The 22,600-nt window shown below is 42.4% G+C and overlaps 1 protein-coding gene across 2 annotated transcripts in view; it reads left to right on the top strand.

The window, feature by feature from the left end:
* The first annotated feature begins 218 nt into the window (after positions 1-218).
* Positions 219-22,600, top strand: part of TRABD2B (TraB domain containing 2B) — a 450,683-nt gene continuing 428,301 nt past the window's right edge. For both annotated transcript variants that reach the window (XM_053247703.1, XM_053247704.1), the window contains exons 1-2: positions 219-500; positions 2,854-3,414. In XM_053247703.1, the coding sequence (XP_053103678.1) occupies positions 381-500; positions 2,854-3,414 (681 nt within the window). In that variant the 5' untranslated portion in view covers positions 219-380. The remainder of the gene's footprint in view (positions 501-2,853; positions 3,415-22,600) is intronic.

Genomic DNA, 22,600 nt, shown 5'->3' with positions numbered 1-22,600 from the left:
AGGGGGGGGAAACACCCTTTACTTTCCCACCTCTTTTCTTCAAACGCCGGGTGGGGGGAAACCCAAAAAACCAACCACCCACAAAAGCAATCAACTCCTGGGCAGCGCAGAAAGTTATCGCTTTGAAGATTCCCATTTGCCCCCCAAGCATGGCGGAAGCTCGGGATCAGCGCCGGGATCCCGAGGATCACCCTGGTGGGGCCATTTAAGCCCCACTCTTTGGCAGGCTAAGAAGGACTGCGGCTGCCAACTCCTCGCTTTTTGCACTTGTCAGATGCGGACGGGACTGAGGCCGGCCGGGATCAAGACACCCAAAGCAAGACCGGGCGGAGAGTTACTTCCAAGCCAGCCGGCAAGGCGGGTCCCCCGGGAGGAACAGGATGCAGCCCCACCTGGCGCTGATGTGCTTTGTATTCGGGGGCTTTCTGCCGGCGTCGGCTCGCCCAGAGCCCAGGAGGCGGCAGCAGATGGACCCAGGGCGGTGTGAGCTGCCCCGATCGGTGAGCTGGGGCCAGGGAGGAGGAGGAGGAGGTGGAGAAGGCCGGGGGAGGGGGAGAGGAATCCGGAGTGGAAGCAGTGCCGATTGCAGCAAAGTCCCGGGAAGTGCTCTCTTTGGAAGTGCCCTGCTCCTGAATCTACTGAGCTGAGGCTGAATCTACGGATCCCCATGACGATCCATCACCCCTGAGGATCGCTCTGCTCTGACGCCACTCACTCTCCCTGAATGCGGAGTTGGTGAAGGCCAGGGGCACATATTCCCTCCCAGAGCGCAGCTGCTGCAGTGCCACATCCTCTCCAGCCCCCAACACGCAAAGAGTCGACCTTCCAAGCTAGTCCATTCCAGCCTGCACTAGGTGCTGCTGCTCCCGGGTACTGCTGCGGGCGTCTCTAGGTGGATGCACGTCCAGGAGATAACAGAGCTCCTACGGGGTGGGCAAGGGCTGTGCTCTCCTGAAAGCTGGGGGAGGGCGAGAGGAAACTCGGCCCTACCCATTCTGGGGGAAGGCATTCTGGTTCTTCTGTCGAGCAGCTCGTCTCTCTCGATCTAGCACCTTGTTGGTGCTAGATCAGCTTTAAACGGCCGTAGTGTCCGTATAGCAGCTAGTCAGGATACCTTGTCTGCCGTGTGTCTTTCCCTGGGTACCATGTGAGTCAGAGCTGGAGCGCGTGGGAGCCCTTGCCCTTTTAATTCGCAGGTGTCAAGATTTTTTTTAAAAAACAAAACACCACGTAACTTTCGTTATCCAAGCCATGGTGCCTCACTGCTCTCATTCCAACAGTTCAAGAACCTTGACCATGTGGGTCGAAGTTTGTCAAGGAATCCTTTGCCTTCTCTTGTTTTTATAATGCCGGCTGATTCTTCCTCTATCACAATTTCATCCTCATGGCCATTCTGTAACTGTAGATCCTATAAATACCAATCCATGCCCAAATTAATTCTGCCATTTCTATAAATGCAGATCAAAATTTTGATCTTGAATAGGTGGTGCATTTATTAACTGCAAGATCCACCACCCAGTTCTCTTGTCAAGAGGACTATGTTGCATTGCATTTAAATTATTCAGCTTTACTGAGAGACATGAGGGTGCTGGAGGTGTTTCTGGTAAATTATGGTTCATGGGCACAATCCATGGGGGATTCACTTTAAAGTGCCTTGTGCAGGAGAACTTCCTGACAAATTGGGCCCTGTCTACATACTGCTTAATTTTATACCACGTGGACAGATTGCCACACATATTGCAAACTCTATGCCTATATACATCTGCCTCAACCTGAAAGCATACATGATGTTATATGTGTTCCATACACAATTTTATATGTTGATATCAAATCAAGGGATGAATTCATAGAAAGTCTGAGCCTTGGACAGATGTCTGCCTAGATGTATGCAGATGGTTTTCGTCTACAGGCAGAACATAGTTTAAGGTGTGTGCATGTGTGTGTATACAACTACATGAAGAACAAATATGAGCAGAAGAAACTTTATTGCCACAAACACAAGGGGCCAAGTCATTGAGATATAAATTAAAAAGCGAGGGGGCAAGGATACATCCCTGCCTCACTCCTTTATAGGTAAGTATAGGTTGTGAAAGCTCCCCTTTAGGATGACACCTAACCCTGATGTTCGAGCCTGCATGAAGCTGTTGCATTAAAAAGAAGCCGCTTGTCTCTGGCATTCATTATTATCCTAGAAAAAATTTTCTCCATATAATCTCCACTTCATCCATAAATATCCATTGTAAGGTGTCTTCTTTAAAATCATCTAGTTAATTTGTTTTAACTACAAAGGATGATTAGAAGGATAATGGGGGTAACTCATTATAATTAAATGACCCCAAGTTTTCACCCTATATATTGTTTCTTTCTAGAAAATATGGTTTCTACGTTTTTTCTAACAAAATGTTATATATGAGTCTTTGGAGGACATCCAGAAATCACTTACCCTGCCCCAGACAGTCATGTTGGAATAGTTCTGTTGATTTCAGTGGAGTTCCTTCAGTACAGTGAACTCCAGCTTGATTTGTCTACACATATAATATTCACAGGCCGGCACATCATAAATTGCAGGCTCAGTCCCAGACATCTTTATGTTGATTTCAATGGAACTTGTTTTCATGTCAGTGTGGTTACAGTTAGGATGTAATGTAGAATGACAGTCCTTGAAATCTTTTCCAATGTTACTTGAGTGGTTTCAGGAAGACCACCATAGTGCATATGCCCAGCTCCTCTCTATGCCATCACACACACGTGCACTTGCACACACACACACCGAGCTTGGCTGGTCCTGAATAAATGTGTCACATTACTATCTTTTGAACTGATTGGATTCTTTTCTTGGCTGCTTTCTCCTAGCAAAAAGACTTGAACTCTTTCCTCTGGACAATCCAGAGGGACCCTCCTGCCTATCTGTTTGGTACCATCCATGTGCCTTACACGCGCGTGTGGGATTTTGTCCCTGAAAACTCCAAGTCTGCTTTCCAAGCCAGCTCCAATGTGTACTTTGAGCTGGACCTCACTGATCCCTACACCATCTCAGGCCTGGCCAGCTGTCAACTGCTACCCCATGGGGAAAACCTGCAAGATGTGCTTCCTCGGGATCTTTACCACCGCCTCAAGCGCCACCTTGAGTATGTCAAGCTGATGCTCCCTCACTGGATGACCCCAGATCAACGGGGCAAAGGTCTCTATGCTGATTACCTCTTCAATGCCATTGCTGGAAACTGGGAGCGCAAAAGACCTGTCTGGGTGATGCTAATGGTCAACTCCCTGACGGAGACAGACATCCGTTCCAGGGGGGTGCCAGTCCTGGACCTTTACCTGGCCCAGGAGGCTGAGAGAATGAAGAAAAGGACAGGAGCTGTGGAGAGGGTGGAAGAGCAATGCCATCCTTTGAATGGGCTAAACTTCTCCCAGGTAAGGTCTGGAGACTCCACATTCTTTTCAACATGCCAATTGTAAGAACAACTATTTCCTTAGAAAATGAACAGTGTTAGGAGTGATTAACACCGAGAATAATATGTGTAGATTTAATCTCCATCTGAAATTTCTATGATATATTGTTGATGGGACGTTCAACAAGGTAATATTCTTTCCTTCTGATTGCATCACATCACAACTGCATATATGTTTATCAGCAAGGAAATATGGTGTGTCTTGTGTTTGTGATCAAATATCTGAGAATACCAAGAAGCTGGTGGAGATACTGTGGCAAGTTTGTCAGAGGAACCATAATGAGCATGTTTGTATACACATACCTAGAAGTACGGAAACCTGTTGCACATTCTTAGAAGTATGACAAATGAGTGCAAGTTATTGAGAAGGCAAAGTAATGCAGTGATGCCTCAGTTTCACACACTCACAGACATGATATAAGACACTTATAGGCAAGTTGATTCAGTAAATGAAGTTTATGATGAAGTTTTTAAAAAGGTAGTATATTGACAGGTATGTCTTGTCTGATATGAGAATTTCTGAGACAAGGGTTGTCATATCTGGTTTTTATAATCAAGTGACGCCCATTGCAAGTGTTTACATAAGTGTTTACATTTTACCTATGAACATGTATGTAACACATCTTTGTGTACTCTTCTACATGCTCCCTTTTTCTGTATTGACCTACTCAGACCTGGAAGTAAATTGCATCCCAGCCTGTTTTGTGAAAGGTCTAGCAGTATTTCTTTGTGGCAAGATGAACTATTTTCTAGAAATTTGATCATTGCCTGTATCTAGAGTTCTCATGAAAGGCCTGGGGTTTGCCAGTTGTTGTTGGACTACAACTCTCATCATGACCAAAAGCCATTGTGGCTGTGGGAGATATAGACTAGCAAGTTTGAGAACCCCTGGCCCATATTACGAGAACCCCTAGCCTATAAAGGAATCATTTTTTTCCACTGGCTGAATATATTTACAGGTTTGTCATTCCAAATTTAACGACAAGGATGTCAGCCAGGGTTTTTGAAATAATCAGTGGCTTTCTTGAAAGGTAAATACTACCTTGGTGTACCTTCCTGTATGAAAGTAGTATTTACCTTTCAGGAAAGTCACCTGGCTGACGTGATTACAATGGTCCAGCCCAGGGACTGCTAAGCTCTGACACTACTTTCAAAAGTAGCGGATGTGGAAGCAGCATTTCTGTAGGTTTCCCCATTCATGACAATGGGGAAACCTTCGGGAATGCTGCTTCTTCATCTGCCACTTCTGAACAGCATCAGAGTTTGCTTTGAAGTCCTCAGCAAACCCAAAGTGGCCAGTTATGACAATGATAGTCTATGTGTCATGTCCACTCCTGTTCTGAAAATGCAGTGGGCACTGATTCTTTTTGGTCCACTTCCGAGGAGAGATCTTTTCTTTGCAGCCAGATATCAATCCAGTATATAATTTATTTACTGGAGTCATTAGCATTGTGTTCACACCAAATCCATACGCTTGGCTTTTTGAAGAATTGTTTATGCCAAAGATTAAGGCTGGAAGTGTAGATGTGTTTTCCTGGTTAACTGACTTTCTGCGATCACATTTGAAATATGGCTTTTTAGATGGGAGCTGTCCTTTGTGAAAGTGTCCAGTGCCGATGGCATTGCTGTAAACCATCGCTACATATCATTTGATTTAGGTAATGGGCTTCAGATGCTTTTCTGAAGAATAAGTTGTCTGTGCTATTTGGACAGAGCAACTGTTTTTCATTAACAATCTCCAAAATATCACCTGTGAAAATATGTAATTAGTTGATAGCTCTGCCAAAAATATATGGTTGGAATGGAATAAAATGGGAAAAACATGCTAGCAGACACAGAGGATTTACTAGAGCAGTGTATCCTGCTTTTGTTGCCTTGGTTGTTTTGTGATCCCAGCAAAAGGGCATCCTTCCCTTGTGAGAAATGAATGGATCAGGGCCTTTTCTTTGGGATTTTGTTATAATTTCAGAGCCCCTCCCCGACCCCTTAAGAAAATCTCTAGAATTTCCAAATGGAATACTTAATTCCAGAACTCTGTATTCAAGTGCCTTACAAAAAATGAGCTAGACTTAGAGAGACATGCTATTTACCTTTCTTGTCGGGAGTCGTGTTATTTGTATGCCTGCCTACCAATGAAACCGTTTTTTGGTATCATCCAGCCTTAAAACTTGCCGCAATAGCATAAATATTCTTAGCATTTAATAATCTGCTGTGCCAGATCTGGTGCTGCAGGCAGATCTTTACAATGGGGTTGCCATTTCATCAATAACTCTATTAATGAATAGACTAAGAATTACAATCCTCCAGGCATCAGCCTGTATTGTCAATAGTTCAATGGAGCTACACAAAGACAGCTGACAAGTCCAAGCATACATAAGCATTGAGCCCCATTTAACAAGGCATAGCTCCAACTAAAATCAGATTAAAAACCAGTTTTTAAAAATTAACAAGATGAATCCAATGAATCAGTAGCACCAAATGAATTCATAAATACTTTTGGCCTGACTGACTTGTAAGCTGAATTAAAAGACGATGTACACATTTATTTGTAAAATGTCAGCCGACCCGGATATTTGCTACATGGCTTTCTCCAAATGGTATATTACCACTTTTCCACATCAAGTTCTGCTGGAAACTAGAATAATTAGCCAGAAACACAATATGCCTCTGATGGCACGGAGACTCTTAGGTCCAACGGTACTTTAAATAACATTTTAAAAATCCCTTTTCTAAAAAGAAAAGAAAGTGCAGCATGGAGCCTTTCAAGTCTGAAATATATTGCACACTTTTGAGGAGATAAGTAGATAATTTTGTTAAAAAAAGAATCTCTTGGAATGGGTACTGATACTGTTTTGTTTGCTAATCTCTTTCACCAATAACCACCTTGTTATTTTTATTAGCCTTTCTGCATCAAGTCATTTGATTTTATACCAGTCATTAGTTAGGAAAAAATTGCTTATTTAGGAAAGCTGTATGGTTGTTGCTGATCAGGAAAAGGTTTAAAATTCCTTTCTCCCTCTCATATTTAAAGTATTTGCTATCTCGGGAATCATCATACCAAGCAGTACCACTTTGTGGTTTAACATGCTTTTATGTCAGCGGGGGCTTCAGCTGGGGGCTTCAAGTTCTTGTGAAATAAGTGCCAGTGGTGCCACAGTGATGAGCTGTGAGCTTTTTAAATAAAAAATTATGATGTCATACAAAATACACAAAATGAGCTGGTCTTGTGGTAGCAAGCATGACTTATCCCCTTAGCTAAGCAGGATCTGCCCTGGTTGCATCTGAATGGGAGACTTGATGTGCGAGCACTGCAAGATATTCCCCTCAGGGGATGAAGCCTCTCTGGGAAGAACAGAAGGTTCCAAGTTCCCTCCCTGGCATCTCCAAGATAGAGCTGAGAGAGATTCCTGCCTGCAACCTTGGAGAAGCTGCTGCCAGTCTGTGAAGACAATACTGAGCTAGATAGACCAATGGTCTGACTCAGTATATGGTGGCTTACTATGTTCCTATGTATGTTCCTAATGCTTGCTAAGATTTACCTATTGTACCTATTCAATGCAGAATTTTAAAGCAAGTTATCATAATGCTTTATCGATGACAAGTATTTCTTTCTTCCCTCCTATATGCACATAAGCTAGATGTTCTTTAGATGAGCATAAAATAGATCTGAAATGTCTTCCTCATTGACAGAATGTCTTTTCCAAGGCAACATGGAAGGAAATCTGAGCTAACTAGCTGGTTCTTTTCTATGCTGTCTAAGGGCTAGCTGCACTTGGCACCTGGCAAATTGTTCAAACGGAGCAATTTGTAATGTTATCATTCTGTCTAGCAATCCCATTTCTCAGTGTATTACAGCCTTAATTGAAACGAGTGGATTATGATGAACTAGATTTCCTCTCCCTTAATTCTAAATCTTGGGTCTTCTCCTAAGAAACATATAATTAGTGGTATTAAAGACGAACATTAGAAATTGACCAGAGTTTGTATTCCAGTGGTTTATCTAGCCGATGGGCACATCTGTGATCATTTATAGCCCTAAAGCTGTTATGATGAGCATCAGCAGAGTTTCTTTTAACCTGCTTTCAGTATTTCTTTAATTGTAGTCTATAATTTGAAAATTTAGGAAACTAAGAGCTAGTAATAAAACATGCTGTTATAAAGCATCTTTATACATTTGTTTAATATATCCAATATTTAAACACTTACCCAAGCACAATAAGTGCTTTGCTTCCTCATCCCCTTCCTGTTTCAAAGTTTGTTTGCTCCCACCCTGTCTTTCTATCTTTCATGATACTGAAAATGTAAATAGGACTAATAATATGCTGTATCCATTTAGCTGACGTTGAATTTTGATGGTTTCTGAAAGTACGTGGAGGTACTTGAAGGACAGAGGTAAAACGATAACATCAAGTTTCCCGTAAAATCTGTATCTCTACACTCAACTGTGTTGTAGCATCTTTTAGTTAGGTATGTTTTCAGAACCCAGACACAGTATCAGTATTGCTCTTGCATTAGCACAGCTCCTATTCATTTTAATATAGCTTCTGTAGGGAGAATGAGTATACCTCTAGTGGTCTACTGTATGAATCTTGTAGAGTTTTGCTGTTACACAGGATTGTGCAATTTGAGTCAAGCTGAGCTAACTGATCACGTATGTGATTCAAAAAATAGCCCTTTTATTTTTTTTGCAGACCTGGCGGACATCAAAATCAGGAGATGTACCAAGCTCCTGATGAGCTGTCCTACTCAGCTGGTACCCTATGTTTGCCTTTCTGAGTCACAACTTGCTCTAGAAACTTGAGAGGAGCTACAGCAAATACAGACTTTCTTTTCTAAAGTGTCTTTCAAACCAATTGAATTAATACTTATCATCCTGAGGATTTCTCCTTTGCCAGAACCCCCACAACCCCATAGTAAGCTTATGGCAGCTCATGCTATAATAAACCATAACCAGTAAGTCTCTACAATCCCTCTTAAAAGCACCATGGGATTTACTTCCAGCTCATGTGTTTAAGGGCCAAACTACATGTCGGGTTTTTCTTCTCGTAAAAGCAACTGCACGGGGCACTGTTTAAGGGAGGAAAGCTGGTCTTGTGGGAGCAAGCATGAATGGTCCTCTTTGCTAAGTAGGGTCTGCCCTGGTTTTTATTGGAATGGGAGACTACATATAAGCCCTGTAAGATATCCCCCTTAGAGGATGGGGCCACTCTGGGAAGAGCATCTGCATGCAGAAGGTTTCAAGTTCCCTTCCTGGCATTTCCCAAGATAGGGCTGAGGAAGAGAGTTCTGCCTGCAACCTTGCAGAAGCCACTGCCAGTCTGAGTAGACACTACTGCACTAGATGGACCAGTGGTCTGACTCCGTATATGGCAGCTGCCTATGTTCCAATGAATCATGGCCCTAGTGCAGTGGGAAGATGGCCCTTCTTTTACAACCCTTCTGGATGCAGCCCTTGTATTGATTCCCTAATACAATCAACCGTTAGCTGCAAAGAAGCAGACATATAGATACAATATGGATGCCTTTATGTTTTCCCCTTCAGGGCTAACAGCAGCTGTGGGGGAGAGATTTGCATTAGGGAATCAAAGCAGGAGAAAGGGTTAACTTGTGTCTCCCTCCACATTAGCCTTGAACTAAATCCCCTCCCCTCTCTCTGCTGCTTTTAGGATTTTAAAAAAATGTACCTGCTATTCACCCTATCCACCCCCAGCACAGTACCTCCAGTGACTGTTGCTGGTGTCTATCTTATGTTTCTTTTTAGATTGTGAGCCCTTTGGGGACAGGGATCCATCTTATTTATTTATTATTTCTCTGTGTAAACCACGCTGAGCTATTTTTGGAAGGGCGGTATAAAAATTGAATAAATAATAATAATATCTATAATAATAACAACAATATTGATAATAAAATTCAGCCGTCCTGGGTCCTTGGGAAGAATTCGATGTCTGTGTAAAAGAAACCAAGCAATAACACCTGTCTGACTGTGTAAACAAGAAATAATAACAATAATAATATTCAGTTAAAGCTCTCCTACATAATATGTCATTTGGCCTGATATGTGATGTTGATGTGAGAGAGCCTGAGCCACACCATGTATTTCTTGGCCTGGGAATGTATTCCTCATTTACTCGGTTGTGTGCAGAACCTGGGGTTCCAGAATCTATTTTAATACTAGGGCTGCAATATAGAAGTATATAGTGTACCTCTGAACATATGCAGAGTGCCTTTACTTCACCACTGAATAACCGTCAGCACATCACTTCTCATTCAGGTTTAAGGGACAGAAAACCAAACTGAAAGGGTTAGGTTCCCAGGCAGGCTTCCGTCTCTATGCTTTTCTTTCTGGACATTAACCACAGAAAACTAAAAAAGATGTGATACGTTGACTGGTGCTTATTTTTTCCTTGCTTTAGAGCAGGAAGCTGGCTCTTAATTTGATGTGGTTAGTGGTTCTGGGGGAGAGGGTTGGTTTAACCCTTTGCAAACCCCCCCAGCACTTTTAGATCCCATTGCTGCAAAAAAGAAACATGGCCAGTGCTAGCCTTGTTAATCTGTACACTAGTTCCTTATTTATTCCCTAGCTCCTTATTTAGATTGGGCAGCTTTACATCAGTCTCCCTCTCAGCCTCAAAAGTTCAGGCCGATCAGCAGAGGCAGAGCCGAGCAAATTCCCTCTCCAACCATCTTACTCTGTTTTCCTTTTTTCTTCACATTGCCTTTCTTTCATCTCCTATCACTGGCTCTTTGTATGCATCCTTAATCTGCCTGCAGTTGGAGGATAAGCTTTTTAGCCTCTTGCTACATATTTCAAAAGTTGCCTTGCTGAGGACTTGACATCAGCATCTTGGTTTTTAAATCTGCCCATTGAATCTCTCTCCATAGGGAATAAGGTTCTTTCCCCTTCTATGGGAAATAACTTTGATTGACTGAAAGGGAGGAAACAAAGGGTCCTAGAGGTCGGCTTCTCTCTTCTTATAGTCATGAATGTTGATTATTTGGATCACATTATGTCAAGCCATAATGGAATAAATGCAGAGAGTGTTGAAATGTGTAAGTGGAGTTGAGTAGAATGCCAAAGGAAAAAAGTTTCCAAATGGAGCCACCCTGGACTTCACACTCCCTCTCTTTTCTTGTGTATAGACAAATAAACATGGTTGTCCTGCCTTCTGCTTGTTTCCCTCAACATTAAGTGGAAGAAGTGACTTTATTAACAATGTCAGTCTTCATTTCCCAGCTCCTGCTGTTCTATCAAATCCTGAGACATGGCAGCTCTGATTACTCTATTGATAGAATTACAGAGACTACAAGTGCTGTTTAATGAAAGGCTGATGGGTGGCCCATCATGTTGGGTCCCTGACAGATATCTGTACTAAGTTGCTCTCTGCATAGCAGAGCAGCAGGAAACATTAATATACACCCAGGACCACATTTTGATATGCCCTTTGCCTTCCTTTCCTTTCCTTTCCTTTCCTCTTCCTTTTGAAAGAGTTTAAGGGTTAGGGTGGGTGGGAAGACAGCTAGATCCTTAGCTGGTGAAAAGTACTGATTGAATGAAACTAAGGCTGAGAATTAAGACTATGGATTTCAGTAGAACTTACTTCCAAGTAAGTGCATGTGGTATTGACTACACTGACTGGATGTTTTACTATTCTTATCCAAGGTGCTAAAGTACAGATATCTGTCAAACATGCACTACTAGACACAATTAAATGGAATAGTCCACTTTAGAGGAGAAAGTACACTGATTTAAAAGGCATTGCAAATGGTTACTAATCGGTCTGATCCAGTACACAAGGCCCTATTAGCTTCAATTGGAAAGTTTAGAACAAGTATAAATCATTCCCACTGGAATCAGTGGAACTGAAAGTGCTTAGCTTTGGTTGACTCATGCCCTGTGTCTGCTTTAGAGATGCTTTTTAATGTTTTGGGGAGAAATAATTCCATTTTAGAGGGGAAAATTAAATCTACTTGCAAATTCAGATTTGGTGGAATTGGGAACTTTTCCTTACCATTTAGGTGAAAATCCATTTTAGAAGACCTGGCACATGTCACATGATGTGGAGCATCATGGCTCTGTGATGCTGTGCCTTGAGACTGCTTCAGATTTGGAATGCAGCCCTGACACTAGTCAGAATGGGTGGTTGCACTAGCAGCATGTCTGCAGTTTCCCCCATTGTCATGAACCAATGACGCTGTAGTATTTTATCCAGTGTCTTTTTATGTTTGTAGTTTGTCCCAGTGGGGATCCTGTAGAGAGGTTGAGGGAGGTAGAGTCAGAAAGGGGAGGGGGAAGAGAAGCAAAAATGGAGTTGTTTCTGAATAAACTCTTAATTAAATCTATATAAGATTACTTTGTGTTTGTGAGGGAAGCAGCTTTAAAACATCTGGTGGCAAGATTTTGGATGAGCTACACATGTGAGCCTGCAAAGCTTGTGAAAATTCCTGCATCTTCCTTTCATTGCATTACTGGGCCTCCATTCCTGGACTGCTGCATTCTACTATTGCTGCTGCTGACTGTTTATCCCACTTCCTGACATGCACAACCCGTGAAGGTACTTGCTCCTTATCAATCCTGGACTCTGTTGTTTATTGGATGCCCATGGCTCATAGTCTCACCACCACCACCTTTTTTCCACCCCAAGACAACCTGCTCTTCCCTGGGAACAATGAAGGTCCTATTTCTGCCATTTTCTCCTCACTATACAGACCCCTGATTTTTGCTCCAGCAAAGCAGAAGGCTATATTGCTTCATTGCCTGGGGCCAATGAATATACAGAAGAACCTCATTATTTGCTGAACGGAATGGAAAGGTTAAAACCCACATATCTGCAGTTCCTAGAGAGCCAGAAGTGACCACGGACATCACTTCTGGCTGCTATTTTGTCCAAAAGAGCCCAGGATGTGCCATTTTATGATTCATTTCTAAAATAAAAATAAAAATCTGGACTTTCTCTCATGATTTTTTATGGTTTTCAGGGGCATTCACTCATTTGGGGTGCATTCGTGTGTCTTATGTTTCTTTTTAGAATGTGAGCCCTTTGGGGACAGGGAGCCATCTTATTTGTTATTTCTCTTTGTAAACCGCCCTGAGCCATTTTTGGAAGGGCGGTATAGAAATTGAATTATTATTATTATTATTATTATTATTATTATTATTATTACATGGGGGGATTTCTGGACATATGCAGACCCCTGCCAACCATGCCACAGTAAATTTTGTAGCTGGTTTTTCCCCCCATTTTGTTGCTGGTTTTTCACTGTTTTCCCTCCACCTGGAACCTAACCTCCCCTTTTCTCTTTGCTGTAATGCCTCATTTGTGGTTTCATTACTTGTGGTAGTAGGCAAGGAATGGAAACCCCACGAATAACAAGGTTCTTCTGTATAACCATTTGCCCTTTCCTGCCATCTTGGAAGGGGATGCAGATTCTTACGAAGCTGCTCTTAAACCTTGGATGATCATTTCAACCCTACTTCAAATGTGATTGATGAACGTTATAAATTATATTCTAGATTTCATCTGCCTGGTGAATCAATTGATCAATATGTCCCAACATTGCATTGTAACCTGTGAGTTTGCCAACTTTACTGATGAAATGATCAGGGATCAGATTGTTATGAAAACAAACTGCTCCAAACTGCATGAAAAACTGCTATTGGAGCTGAAACTTACCTTGGATAAAGTTACAGAGATGGCTAGGAGGGTGGAAAATGCTCCTCGCTGTGCTAAATTGCTCTCTTTGGTACCCCAAAACCAACTTCCTGAAATCTAGGCTGTGTAGTCTAAATCAGGCCTGCTCAACATAGCCCCCCCAGCTGTTTTTTGACTACAGCTCCCATAATCCCCAGCCACAGTGACCAATAGCCAGGGGTTATGGGAGTTGTAGGCAAACATCTGCAGGAGGGCCAAACTTGAGCAGCCCATGTCTAAATCCTTCCAAGCTCAGTCTTCTTACATGGCACTGCCCCAGAAAGTGGCAGCACAAAAAAGGAGGAGCTACCGCTGCTACTGATATGGAGACTCTGCCCACAAAATCAGTTTTTCTCACTGTCTTGCATGGAAGGTCACTTGCAACTGGTGCAAAAAAGGGGACACTTTGCTATGGTTTGCAAGTCTGCGGTACCTGTACAACACAAAGTGAGGAATGTACCCATAGCATTGTGTCAACTACTTAGAGAAGAGCTCTTAAGTCTACAGCATGCTGACATCATAGAGCCTATTGATTCATCAGAATGGGTCTCTCCCAGTTGTCTTGTGAGGAAATCAAATGGTACACTTTGTGTGTGGATTTAAGAGATGTCAGCTCCAACATGGTAGTGGATTGTCATCTGTTACCCAATATCAATGAAATGCTGCTTACTCTGAAAGAGGACTTAGTGTTCACAACTTTGGACTTGTCTTCGGCCTATTGTCAAATTCCTTTGCTCAAGTGTTCTCGCAAATATACAGCCTTCATGACCCCAGAGGGACTTTTGCAATTCAAAAGACTGGCCTTTGGATTAGTCCCTGTAGCTTTGGTATTTCAACGAATGATGCATGCAATTTTGGGGACTATTGATGGCATCACTTATTTTCAGGATGACATTTTAGTGTATGGCAAAACTATTGAAGAGCATGATGCTAAACTGACAGAAGACTTAAGAAGACTCTGATAACATGGACTTACTATCTCTGCAGAGATATGTCAGTTTTGCACACACTTAGTGATGAACTTGGGACATACAATGAGACTGTTCTCATGAGCAGCCAAGCCTGGCTTGGCTGCCTCTAAGAACCGCTGGGATCTGTGCAGATCCCAGCACTGCTGTGACACTAAACCCAGTGCCTAAGCCTAGCCCTTAGCCGAGGTTAAGGACACAAATCCAGTTCCCAGGACTGTGTGTCAGCATGAGCTGCTTGCAGCTCGCACTGACACAGAGATGAGTGCCTAGAGCACCCGTCCCCTGGGGGAAGCCCCATTCCACTGAGCTCAGTGTGCAGTGCACTGGGGGATTCTCGGAGGCCAGGAAGAGTCCAGCCTCTATTTATCCGTGCTGCTCCCAGTAGCTCTGGCTGTGTGGGCTTGTGCACATCAGGGACTCAGAGCAGTTGTCTGAGGAAAGGTTGGTTGAACCCTGCCTCCCCCTCCCCCCCGCCAGCCCCACCACCTGCCCCACCTTGCATGCACGAGGATAGCCCCAATATTTCAGAATGGTGTACATCCCAAAACAGACTTGGTGAAAGCTATTTGGGAAGCACCAGAGCCCCACAATAAGGATACACTTTGGTCATTTTCAGGGAAACCACAGGCATAAAGGGCACTGGTTACATAGTTCCTGTAGGCTAAAAAAGAGACATTGACAAAGAAATTCCACATCACATCACATCTTTGGAGCAGACTTCATACATTTCCTGTGTTATGCAAAAGTTTTCTACCAAATACATGTGAAATTCCTGTTCAGTCACTTTCAGGGAGATCTTTCCTTATTTCAGTTGCTGTCTATCTTGTGAATGGACTTACTTGGTTGTAAAGCTGGATAGACCTATGAGAGTGTGTGTGTGTGTGTGTGTGTGTGTGTGTGTGTGTGTTTGTTTGTTAAACCTATCTTACAAATGGAGACTCAAAACTGAGAACCATGGCTTCTTTAGGGGCATCAGATATGCTCCCAGATCTGGGTCTATCTAATATTCTAACATTGCATTTTGGCATCTGTTCTGAAATACTTATATTTTAAAATCTATATACTCTTGAATGTTGCAATTCTTCCACAAGGGACTCCTGTTTCCTTGCTATTCCAATAGAAAGAAGAGGTTTAGCAGCAGCAGGCCTTATGAGGAATGGTAGTTGTATCTTTGTGCTATGATTGGTATCGTGATGTTTACATGATCATGGGGAGCAGAGACTACAAACATAAATTATATCTCCATTGATCGATTGTCACTTTATAATGCTTATTTGTATATACGAATGGTTAAGTCTTGCCTCTCCTATCCATAGGCTAGGTGACAGTAAACTCCTTTCCTGGCCTCACAAGGATGTTGTGACTATAAATGTGTTGCAGGGTATGAGGCTCTCAGATAAGAAGGTAATGGAGTCTTCATAAGCCCCTAAGATAGAAAGGATGTGATCCTTGAACAGGATGTTAGCTGTGAGGAAATCCTCTCCTTTTTTTTCTTTTTTTGGGGGGGGCCTTTTAAGGCCAACAAGAAAGGAGAACTAGAATGAGCATTACTATCACAAAAGCTTCTTATCAGCCCTTGTTTACCTCTTCATAGCTTTGTCCATATGTGTGAGAATTCCAAATACCTTCCTGGAAAAAAATGTCATTAGGAATGCCCAGCACAAGTTTACTCTGCAACCCATAGCCTTCAGTGTTAAATCTTCTGAAGCTAGCTTATTCTCAACCATCATATAAAGAAAGAAAGAACCCTAACAACTTCATGCTTTATATAATTAAGCCTGGATAGTGGTTCTCTCTCTAAGAACCTCAGTGGTCTTGTACAGAGATTGGTGTGTCTTTTTTGGTTCATGGAAATGGCCATATGTTAATTGTCAAGGAGTAGCTCTGTGTGTGTGTGTGTGTGTGAGAGAGAGAGAGAGAGAGAGAGAGCGAGAGAGAGAGAGCGCAAAGTATTTAATTTCAGTTTCTACAGCACTTTGGAATTACAGGCATTAATACCAATTATGGAATAGTCTGGGTAATAACTCCTTAATTTTGTAAATTGTTACTACCATCGTTGTTCTTACTCATATTAGTATGCGAATCCTTATGAGAGTGGCTTTCTATGAATAATGCAAGTAACATTCTCTCTTGGATGCTAACATTTGGACTGAATACTGTACTCTTTTTTGAGGAGCAGTTAACAATAGCTGTATAATTTAACAAATGCCAGAAAACATTTCACAAGATATGGTTGAGAACTTCTAAGTGATATGTTGTGGTTTATACTGCAGAAATAGCATCTCCTGCAAGGCATAGCTCTTGCTTCATTAATTGTGTTTCCATCAGATTTTCTAAATGGTGGCTTCTCCTGTTCCTAACTACCATGCAAAGTAGTTATCCCAGGTTACTCATCTCTTTAATTTACTAGCTTTAATGTGAGTACTTCTGGCAGGGTGGAGTTTGGTCTAGGATTTACCACTTGGCTAGTTCAACCTGTTCAGTTTCAACACAATTGTTGACATTGTAAAATTTGCTTACATTTAAATAAATCCACATGTGTAAATGAGTGGTTTGTGGAACTACCCCTTTGGAAAAGTGACACTTAGCCTTGCTTCATGATGCATGACATTCTTGCAATCCAGTGAACATCTCTGTGCATGACAAATCATATATACCATCGGGTGTAAATAAGACATGCATTTCTTATTTGTCATGTTTTGGGAAGTTGACTTCACAGAATATGAACTTAATGCAAAACAGATTTTCATGTTTTTCACAAAAACATATACAGGTTTTTTGCCATGCAGAAATGATCTTCATGTAAGAAAAATGTAATGTGTAAGCAAGGACCTCTGTTTCACACTTGTGGGAAGCACATTTATGCTGTATTAAAGCATCTCTACCTTGGCAGCTTCATGCCTTGATCCCAGACTAATGAATCAAGATTAATCCCAGCAATTTCCCAATGACTAGAAAATAAAATGGTAAGAATTTTATAAATTCTGTATTTAGTCTTCCTGGCTATGAAACAAAACGCCAAAGAGTGACTGTAGCAGGAGTGTATGTGGGTAAACAACCTAATCTACAAAGGTACTCAATTATGAAAGCAGCGTGTGTGTATGAGAGAGGAAGTGAGGCGGCATGGGGTTGGATCCACAATCTGTCTGCATTTGCAAAGTGTGTTCCGACTGCTGTACATCAAGGGCCAGGGTCCAGAGAAGCATATATATTTGATTTCAAGGTAGTATTTTAATTTATTGTTGTTTTGGAGTGGGTGGCCGAATGATACACATCTGACACTGGTTGGCTTGCCAGTATCACTGGTATATATTGCAAACTGCCTGAAATGCGTGGCAGTTTGTGTTTTGACCTCATTGTGTTTTGACCAGGTAACTATTTACACCAGCCTGTTTGTGCCAGGGTCACCTTAAGTGGTGCAGCAGGGAAATGCTTGACTAACAAGCAGAAGTCTGTCGGTTCAAATCCCCACTGCTACTATATCGGGCAGCAGCAATATAGGAAGATGTTGAAAAGCATCATCTCATACTGTGCAGGAGGAGGCAATGACAAACTCCTCCTGTATTTTACCAAAGAAAACAACAGGGCTCTGTGGGCACCAGGAGTCGAAATCGACTTGACGGCACACTTTACCTCGACCTATTTGTGCCAGGAGGGGCCGTTTGTACTACCAGCATTGTATTAGCAATAATTGGTGATACATTGCAAACAGCTCTCCTCAAACACTCATTATGTCCCTGGCTTCATAAGGAAATGAAAAACAAATAATTTTCTCTTACCTCAGTAGGTACATGTAGACATTCTAACTCTTGAAAGAATAAGGCCTATGATGTAATTTATTTATTTTTTAAGAAACCCCACACACATGACTGGACCTATAATCCGAACAACAACTATCAAGCAGTGTTCCCTCTAAGGCATGCACATGTGCACGCGCTCACACATTATTGATGTCCACTCAGTTAATTTTAGATCCCGCTCAGGTTGAATCAGGAAGGCCCCACCCTGAATGCCTGTGTGCACATGCCGCCTTGATCCTGCCACCCAGAACAAAACTCATTCCACACACAGATGAAATTTTTTTAGAGAGAACACTGCTATTGAGCCTCAGGTTGGTGAGCCCTGGACTATAGTTTTTCACTGCATTCTCATGCATACAAAGATGCAACAACAAGAAGGCAAACATCTGTTGTTCCTTAATTTTTGTCAGGAACTACCAGTTAAACCTCCAAGTGAAAATAGATGGTGTTTTGTGCTAAAATTTGTGGTACATCATTTGTTGAGTTTCTAAGGTTCCATTGACTTGTGAGGCACATTCAATGATTCTGTTTTTTGAAGCCATCAAACAAACCAAATTCTTTTTACAGCCATGAAGTCTAAACATAATTTGGAAAAATGGCACTTAATTGCTGGGTGACTATTGTGGTACATGCTGAAAGCATGGCTGCCAGATTTTCTTTTTGCATTGTCCTTTCTTCCAAGTTCATAAATATATTTTAAAACTTTGAACAACAGGCAGCTTTAGTATTTTCGTAAGACATAACAATTCAGAATTGCAGAGTTGGGCTGAGGAGGAAGTATACCAATTATTCAGCCAGTACAATGTTTGTAAAACATGAAATTAGACTGGCTTTGCATATAGATAGGGCTAGGAAGTCAGGATAGAAGCAAAACCATAACGGAGACTAAAGAAAGAAAGGGGGAATTATTCTTGGGGAAACTCTAGTACTAAGCATACTGTAGCTTGAGTAACCCTGATGAACATCGATAGTTCTTGGTTTGTTTTCTGCAACCAAGCACATTTTATTTGCCTTTGATTTTTTTCACAGACATTTGCCTTTATAGGTGGTAACATGAGAATAGCGACGGAATATTTATTTTATATTAGGCGCGTATAATGGTCTCACTATGCAAAGGATGCAAAGTCAGCAAAGGGAATGAGGAAAGCGAGAATGGAGAAACTGCAAAATGTGCAGTTACTGGAAGCCTTTGTAGGCCTGTCCTGCATCTAATCTACACGTTAAAAACACAAATTGAAATAGAGAATTTTATTCCACCCAAGCAAGCACTTAAAGAGCAGATCATCAACACAATTAAACTAACCAAATTGGTCTTTAGTGAATCTATGCTAGTTCATAGAAGCTGAAGATTTCATTCTATAAAAGTAATATTTTAAAGCAAATTCCTTGCTTAAGAGTTCCTTTGGAATTCTCTCCCCCTAAAGATCTGGCTAGCCCCTTCCTTACTGATCTTCAAATCGCTATTGAAAACTTTCCTTTTTCACCACGCTTTTGCCCTGTAGTTCATTTTTCTGTTCTTTGGTAGTTACTTTAGTGTTGTTGTTTTTTAAAACAATTTTAAATTATTAATGTAATGTAATTTTTAATGTTGCCTGTTTGCATGTTGTGGTGCACCACCCGGAGTCTTCGGAGTGGGCGGTATATTAAATGTCTCAAATAATAGTTTAAGCATAAATAAAAAGCAGGCATTTTTACCATCTACAGACTGTAAAGAATCACCTATTGACTTGAGTGAGGTCACTGACAAGTTTTTTGTTTTTTGTTTTTGGTGAAGTACCAATAATGGAATAGCTTTGATCAAATCATTAAACTCCGCTGCGAAGGGGATTAGTTAATGGCATACTAAGGGTGTGTCCACATGGAGCTATTTCAGCACATCTGATTGTTGGAATTCAGTCATATATCCATTCCTGATGTGACCCCCGCTCCCCCTTGTCTCCCCTCTCTGGTTTCCTACCAGACTGCATGATGGAGAAGGACAATAAGATCACCTATCAAAATCAAGTGGGATTCAAACTGGTTGTTTCCTGGATTGTGCACTGATGCTCCTTGATGTCAGCTCCTCCAGGCTTCAGAGTGAAGGACGAACAGGCATGGCGCCTTCTCCACTGTGTTATTCCTGCTCCCCTTGTAAATGCAATGCAATCTTATATTTGTTTATCTAAGAGTTATTCAGAAACAACCCCATTTCTCCCTCCCTTTCCTTTCTGACTCCACCCCCCACCCCCTCGATCCCCACTGGGACAGGTCAGGCCAAGAGGGCCATCCTTAGAGAGCCCTGGTGGGATGCATGGCCCAGGGCAAATCAGCCAGTGTGGGGCCCCCTTCCAGTTACTTCTAGTAGGGGTTAAAAGAGTGGGGCCCAGGGCGGTCACCCTGCTTGCCATGCCCTAAGGACAGCCCTGCAGACCAAATACGACAAGTTGTTGCCCACCAGTTGTTGCCTCACCAGCCATCTTCCTTGTTTCCTTGCTTTACTCTCCTCCCACTGTGCCAGCTTCCCTGTCTGCTAACCTGCCTACTGCATCTTCAACCTAGCCCCCCACCCACCCTCTCTCCATTCTGGTTTGGATCGGAATTGTGTCCTAGGCCTGCTGTTGATTCTGATCTGCCTAGAGATTAGCAAAACTCACCCATATCCATTTTGGAATAGTCTGAGTCTTTTCAAATGTTTTGTGAGGGCTTTCCCTGAGAATTCTCCAAAGCTGGGAATGACCCAGGCCAGGGGAGCTCTTATGCTATCATTAGGCATGTTGTCTCATGGTCGCAAGCATGACTTGTCCCCTTAGCTAAGCCGGGTCCACCCTGGTTGCATATGAATGGGAGACTAGATGTATGAGCACTGTAAGATATTCCTCTCGGGATGGAGCTGCTCTGGGAAGAGCAGAAGGTTCCAAATTCCCTCCTTGGCAAATGGGCTGATAGGGCTGAGAGAGATTCCTGCCTGCAACCTTGGAGAAGCTGCTGCCAGTCTGTGAAGACAATACTGAGCAAGATAGACCAATAGTCTGACTCAGTATATGGCAGCTTCCTATGTTCCCAAATTTACAAAAGTAGGAAAACAGCTGTTGAGACATCTGGATATAGCTCTTCCTAAGTTTCTGGTTCATAGGAAGGTGGGTTTTTTTTTATGAATCCAATCCTTGATCTAGGCCAGATTCTAGATTAGTTCCAGTGTAAGTTCAGTCCTGGATTGGAGGCAGGGCAGTGCAACAACAAAGAGCAGGAGAATAGAAAGCACACTGCACTTGCCTTTCTGTAATCAAGACTTCTTTCATTATTAAATATTTAATATTATAAATTATATTCCACTGCCTGGTCCTTGTGTGCCACAACTCTTTCCTCTAGATTCTACAAAAGGCTCCTCATGTGAGCTACAGCCTATCGTAGACAATGATACTTTTCTTTCTCCCACGAAGTAGGAGGTCACGGCTTACATAGAGTTATCTTCTACTCCTTTGCTCCTAATAGACAGGAAGTCTCAGGTCTTTCAGGTGTCGTAGGTCTGCCCACCTTCCTGGGCATGCTCAGGTGTGTCCCCAGTTCCTTCCTGTCTTTGCTCCTGATCAGACACACCTGGGCTTCTGCCCAATTTTCTATCTCAATCGATCATCTTTGGTGAGCTAAATTTTTCGCTTCTACTTCTGGGGATGGACCCCTCACAGGCTGGGGACACCCTGGCGGGCTCCTTATCAGAGGGTGGGGGGGGGGAGAGAACAAAGGCGGCTAGTAAAATGGCCACCATCACTAGCAACAAAGGCACATATAAGAGGAGAAACATTCCCTGCCCTCCCCCAAAAGCCCACAAAAAACCACACCCCAGATTGCAACTCTCTTTCATCTGGAAGCACTATCTTACAAACATCAGCCATGCCCTGTTCATCCCACATGAATATGATATATGCTATCACCCACTGACAATGCACTTTTGCTGCCTACATAGGGCAAGTAATTCCCCCTCTGTACAAAAAGAATAATGGGATACAAATCTTACATAACAAAATAGCCATTGTTCAACGAAAGAACTTCAAAGACAAGATTCAATTGGAGTTGCTTATTGCTTAACTAGAACTTATCAGTAAGTTTGCTTCTGTTTTATGTAGGACTAAACTGAGACAATGGTTTCTCAACTATTGTAGTGTTAATTAAAGGAGCCAAGTAATGATGATTGTGTGTCATCACCTATTGCTGCTGTTGACTGTGAGTATTTTGTCTGCATTTACATAGGCTAGTCACAGAACCCTCACTTCCCAAAATTCCCCTTCCTTACTAGATTTACAGGAGGTCTCTCTCTGAACTCTTATCCTAATCCTGGCAGTGCTTGCACTTTCATTCCCTGTATGCACAAGTGAATCACCTGTTGTAATCTGCCCAACCCAGTAAGGCTGTTCTCATGAGCAGCCAAGCCTGGAATTGGCTGCCTATGAGAAATGCCAGGATAGCAATAGCAATAGCAATAGCAATAGCACTTACATTTATATACCGCTCTATAGCCGGAGCTCTCTAAGCGGTTTACAATGATTTAGCATATTGACCCCAACATTCTGGGTACTCATTTTACTGACCTCGGAAGGATGGAAGGCTGAGTCAACCTTGAGCCCCTGGTCAGGATTGAACTTGTAACCTTCCTGGTTACAGGGCGGCAGTTTTACCACTGCACCACCAGGGGATCCACGAAGATCCCAGGT

Source organism: Hemicordylus capensis, chromosome 4 (assembly GCF_027244095.1).
Source record: "Hemicordylus capensis ecotype Gifberg chromosome 4, rHemCap1.1.pri, whole genome shotgun sequence".
Classification (NCBI taxonomy): Eukaryota; Metazoa; Chordata; class Lepidosauria; order Squamata; family Cordylidae; genus Hemicordylus; species Hemicordylus capensis.
The sequence above is the reverse complement of the archived record's forward strand: the minus strand, read 5'-3'. Positions and strand labels throughout refer to the sequence as shown.